We start from the raw sequence: 6,000 nt of genomic DNA on the forward strand, positions 1-6,000 counted from the left end.
AGTTTCATAATTTTTACATTTTATTGCAGATTACTGGCAGCTATGTGTTATTTGGGATCCTATGTTTTTTCTCTGTGCAGAGCGGCTTCTCAGCATCAGTTCTGGGTGCCCATTGAGGTGGAGGAAGAGGTGGAGAATGAGCAGTTGCTGGCAGAGAGCAAGAGCAGATACATCTCCTTCCCTGGAAGCTTCACTCCTGTCAGCCATTACTGTAGAGCTCCACTGGGTAATGGAAAGCTGTGTCAGAGGCAGGACCGGCTCAAGGTATCAGGACAAACACACATTTACATCTGTGTCTGTTTCCTCTAATGGCAACAGTATATGTTTGAGCTAGGACTGTGTTTCTTCTAGTGTCCTTTCCATGGCCGAATCATTCCTCGAGACCAGGAGGGTCGACCCTGTAGCCGAGAGGACCAAGTGAGGGAGGAGCAGGAGGAGAGGAGGAAGAGGACAGAGCAGCCTGGTGAGGAGTGACACACACATACACACTCACACATACAGTAACCACTACTGAGCTCTGAAAAATGTAAAACACTGAAATATAAGTAAACTGCCTCCATACACGCTCATTTAAAAATATGCCTGTAAGGCCTTTATTCTGGATTTCAGTTGTGAATAAACTTGTGAATAAACTACTGATTTCAAGGTCAAACATTTATTTTCATACTTACTTACTCATATACATCAGTATTTTGTATTACTCAAGGTCCAATAACTAGCTTTTTCCAGAGCTTACATCTTTGTGTACGATTATCATCTATCTACTAATTCCAGAAATCTCTGTCTGTCTGTGGAACGCATAACTCGGAAACCTTTCATCTTATCAGCTTCACTCTTGGCATGTGTATAGTTAAGGGCCCATAGAGGTGCAGTGTTGAATTTGTGGACTTGTGATACATTCAATATCAATAAGATTGGAATGATAGCAGTGCCTTGCAGTCAGTGTGGGTGAAGCAGTGTGCAAACTGAGTGAAACATTAACTTTATTTCCACCTTAACATGGTAATAAACAAATGTCAGTCTGAAAAAACATATTCAGAAAGCCAGGGTTAGTGATGTCACAAACCTAAGAAACCAAATCTGTCATGAGCGGATAATTGGGTCTGGTAGTGACATTGGTTTCGTGGCATTGGCTGTTTTGCTGCTGGTCTAAATGCTCAGATCAGTTTGTGAGTAAGTGGCTGGTTTGATGATATATTTTTCTTTTTGTGCACCAGTGATATTGTCTATCACAGCTTAGTGTGTGTCCAGTCTGAAATGACACAACAAACAATAAGAGTTTGTAAAGGAAAATAACAGATGAAGTCGTGTGTGTGTGTGTGTGTGTGTGTGTGTGTGTGTGTGTGTGTGTGCGTGTGCGCGCGCGCGCTAAAGTAAGAGTCTCTAGTCTGCAAGATGTCCACTAGCTGCCTGCAGTGTCTCGTTAACTGACAGTGTGTTTGTGTGGAGTGGGGGGGTAGCTGAGTCCAGTGAGTTGTGAAATAGCATCTTTTGTTACAAACAACACTATTGATCCATGAGTCAATCTCACATCTAGTCTCTCTCTCTCTCTCTCTCTCTCTCTCTCTCTCTCTCTCTCTCTCTCTCTCTCTCTCTCTTTCTCTCTCTTCCCACTTCCACGCACACACACACACATATACACAAATCAATCTGGCAGGAAGGGGGACAGTGGCCTGAGTGAGTTGATGGATGTTTGGCCTCAGCGCCCTCTACCTATTCGGTCTCACATTCACACATTGTATAAATACTGTATACAGTGAGGTTAACCAGTCAATGACAGGACATTGTGCAGGTCAGCTGACACCAGTTACCATCGTAACAGATTAGGAGACAACATTTGTAATTTATATACATATGTATAAAATATATTTTGTAAATATATTTAAATGTTGTCAATAAACCAAATTCAAAGGAACTTGGCGATACTTAAAACCTTTGCCATAGTTAACACTGTGTCTGGCCTAAAAGTGCATTATTGAAGTTAAAAACAGTGACAGAGGAAAAGTCCACCTGCAGCCTCGTGTTGTATATCATTAGATTTACTTGCTAGATGTGGATCATTCTCCCTCACTTGCTCTTGAAAGAAAGCTCAACAACTTGTTTAACAATCTGCAAACCAACTAGTGCACAGAAGAAGAATATGCAAAGTCAGCTGAACACAACATGACTAAAAGTGAGCTAGTACAATACAAGACTTTCACGAACACATTTTTTAAAGGATGGAAAATATCACCTACTTGTTATTTAAGTAGTACCAGAAAATATCCTTACCCTGGAGTGTCAAAGTAACAGGTGTAGCCTCTGTCTCTGTTCAAAGATGCTCTCTGGTGTTAAATGTGTCTGTTCTCATTGGTCTCTCTCCAGCTGTCCCTTGTTGGTGACCTTTGACCCCATTCAATCTTTTCTCATTGTTTAAATTCACTCTGTTCTTCCTCCTACACATGTGAGTCTGAAACACACATTCACAGCCAGTACTGTTATTTATACCAGCTACAAGACACAAGTCAACACAGGATGACGTGCTGCTCCATCACTACACATGTCGTACACTGACCTCTTAGCAGAGGATAGCATGTCTTAATACAATAGTATGAAGGTGTGTGTGTTCCTGTACTTATACCTTTGTGAGGACCATTTAAGGCAAAGACCATACAGAGTAAGGACATTATGGCCTTTCATCACCTTTTTAAAGAGCTATTTGAGGGTTAAGACTTTGTTTTAGGGTAAGGGTCAGAATTAGATTTAGGCTAGGGTTAGGCATTATGGTAGAGGTTAGGGTAAGGGGCTATGGAATGCATTTTGTCAATGAGTGTCCTCACTAAGGTAGGTGTGTGTGTGTCAGTGTGTGTGAGAGAGAGAGAGTCTGATGTTGTGTCTTTATTGTCTGCTTGTGAAGGTTTGCATCAGAGTTCATGCAGGTGACAGACAGATGCAGGGAATTGATGTTCCGCTACGCTGTGCTTCTCTGGATTCATTCTCTCTCCATCTCACATGCACACACAAACACACTGTCGCTGTGCTTAGTGGTGCGTAGCTGAAAGACCCCAAACCAAAGACCCCAAATGTGTGTATGTGCTTGTGTGTGTGCATGCATGTGTGTGTTTATCCAGGAAGTAGCCAGGCCATACACAAACACTCACACACAGACCCCAGCTGTAAAAGCTAAGAGGTGTTGACAGAGTGAAGAGCCCTGCTGTAACATGGATTAAATTCAAAAGACTGTCTTTCTCTCATGGGCATCTCTTCTTTCTTTCTTTCTTTCTTTCTTTCTTTCTTTCTCTCTCTCTCTCTCTCTCTCTCTCTCTCTCTCTCTCTCTCTCTCTCTCTCTGACACACACACTATGTAAATGCAGCTGCTCTCCTTTTAGCAGTAATGATTCTCTTAAATACACCAGCTGCTTTTCAATTACTGCTCTGGCTTGTGTGTGTGTGTGTGTGTGTGTGTGTGTGTGTGTGTGTGTGTGTGTGTGTGTGTGTGTGTGTCATGTAATGAGGGATATTTGAAGGTCCAGTCAGACCCAGGGTCATACGGGCTGATTAATAACCCCACACCCACACTGATCTGGGGTCAGTGTTTTGACAGAGCAGAGAGCCCAGCTTTAATCCCATCACAATCACAGTGTAATTACTTTGCATTACTGCAGGTTTATCTCTAATTCCAGCGCAGGACGTCATTAAGTAGAAGTGTCTCTTCGTTTAGAACATCATTACTCTGCATTACAGCCCCTTTTACTTTATCACCCAGAATTATGACATTACACTTTTCATTAACACCAGAATTGGATCCAAATGGCTCTGTACAACACACTGTTTACTACCTATGGTTTGCAAAACTGGGCAGTATGAGCTCATTTACGTTATCAGCTGCAATTACTTCATTACACTTTTCTGTCAAATGACTTTTTGTGAACGTTGGAGTCTGTAATTGCAGCAGATAGAGAGTAGTTGTTTAATGAAGGATTTAACTACGCGCAGATGATGTGAACCTACACAAAGACTTAGTTCCATCACTGCTGTTAAGTTTTTTTTATTGTGTGCTTCAGTCTCAAGTGTCATTTTGTCACTAATTTAGAATTATCCTGTGTTCATTCTGACTGATGTCACGTAAAGAAATGTAACCATTAACATGATAATGTTTCATTAGCTTACCTTTTTAAAAATGGCAGAATATTTGTGGTTTGTCCCAGCTCTGCTGTCACTGCTCATTGTCCATTTTTTTCTCCAAAGGAGATGTTGACTGTGTCACATCCATCCATTCATACAGTGCTTCTATATATAGCTCTCCTTTCTGTTTGGGACTCATTGACATGCAGGGCTAGAGGAGCTAGGGATTGTATCTGACCTTCCAATTAGTTGACGACCCGCTCGACATCCTGAGCTACAACAGGTGACGTTAGCAAACATTACTGGAAGAAACAGACTGTTGTTGAAAGAGCTGCCCGTTAATACACGCAAAGCAGGATGTGGTTTTGCATAGTGGTTTTCCCCGAAGTCTTTAAGTTTTTCTCTCCTTCCAAAGAAAAATCAGTCTGAGCAAAGGATGTTTTGTTACCCTTACCTTAACCATCACAACTACATGCCCATCTTTACTGTTATCTTTCATTTGTTTCTTTTGTTTTATGAAAATTGGAAAACATTTTGTTGAATGTTCTATTTTCAATGGCAACTTTTTATCACGGAAAATTCCAGTGTTTAAGAACCGGAATAATGTTTCTTTATCTGCTGTAGACTGGCGTGATGCAGAGCTGATGCGAGACATTGAGGCAGCAACAGGAGAAGACCTGGGTTCGAACAGAGTGGGTAAAAAAGGGAAAGGGAAGGGGAAGAAGAAGAAGTTTCCCAACCTCAGTGATCTGAAGCAGAGCGCCAACACGTCCCGCTCCAGACTGGAGAAAAGAGTCTTCAACAAGTATGTACTGAAACCCCCTGTTATAGCAGTGCTATAACAGCTCCCACTATTAGGTTAGTTTGCCATCATGTTGTTGACGAGTCTATCGCTGATCACATTGTGGGTAGAGGCAAGAAACCTGTTTAACATTTACAAGTCATAAATGCAAGGATCCAGTGATCAAGTGTCTTTATATTATAAATGATTATGGTTCAGATCACATGTTCAAACCAGGTGTAAACGGAGTGATGGTTGAACTGAGTCGTGTTTGTTGTTTTGTATTGTAGTGTTATGGTGTGTAACTTTATGTTCGCTCACAGTGCACAGCCATGTCTCTGCAGCACATTTGTCCTGCTGTGGTAAGATGTATCTACTTAATATTTTTTTTTCTTTTTCACCTCCCATCTCCCTCTCCTGCCCTCGGTTCTGTCCGTCCCTCCAGGAGCAGCATGCGCAGAGTGGCTCAGGTGATGAGTAAAGCTGACGGAAAAAAACATGACAAGTTCTCCAACCAGTTCAACTATGCTTTCAACTGACCTCCAGCCAGTTTCTGATGCCTCTGACTAAGATGACACGGACTGAGGAGTGCTTCTCATTGATTCTGCTTGTACTGATCCGAAGGAAGATCTTAATTGTTGATGTGAAAAAACTGTATATGAATCTGGTTACCAGATAAATAATTTAAATAGTGTTTCATATTTTAAACACTATTTGAACACAACAGTGCAGTTGGAATGATTTGACTTGTCTCAACTTTTTAAGGAAAAATAATGTGATCATTAATCAAATGTATTGTTGCATTTTGATGATAAATAACTGCAACAAAATAAAACGTACATTTCTTTTAATAGTTTTAATATTGCCTTTGTATCTGCCAAATCCAATTTTCATTTTGTACAACTGAAATTTCCACACTTTGTGTCTGCTGTTTTTACTCGTTAAATTTATGGTTGATTTTATATTTGATTTGTGTTTTGGGGGAATAAGCCATGAAATACACTTCCTTCCCTCAGCTTTATGTGTTTGTGTCCTTGTATTGTCCTCCACTTTGAAGAGGTTATTTCAAGGTTAGTTCAGCACATGAATAAAAAAATGGATATACAGCTACATAA

General features: G+C 40.8%; 1 protein-coding gene across 3 annotated transcripts in view; it reads left to right on the top strand.

Annotated features, from left to right (window-relative positions):
• Nucleotides 1-6,000, top strand: part of uvssa (UV-stimulated scaffold protein A) — a 40,480-nt gene extending 34,480 nt beyond the window's left edge. For all 3 annotated transcript variants that reach the window (XM_047340607.1, XM_047340608.1, XM_047340609.1), the window contains 4 exons: nt 81-264; nt 352-463; nt 4,729-4,909; nt 5,331-6,000. In XM_047340607.1, the coding sequence (XP_047196563.1) occupies nt 81-264; nt 352-463; nt 4,729-4,909; nt 5,331-5,424 (571 nt within the window). In that variant the 3' untranslated portion in view covers nt 5,425-6,000. The remainder of the gene's footprint in view (nt 1-80; nt 265-351; nt 464-4,728; nt 4,910-5,330) is intronic.

The sequence above is a fragment of the Hippoglossus stenolepis genome, chromosome 7 (genome assembly GCF_022539355.2).
Source record: "Hippoglossus stenolepis isolate QCI-W04-F060 chromosome 7, HSTE1.2, whole genome shotgun sequence".
Classification (NCBI taxonomy): domain Eukaryota; kingdom Metazoa; phylum Chordata; class Actinopteri; order Pleuronectiformes; family Pleuronectidae; genus Hippoglossus; species Hippoglossus stenolepis.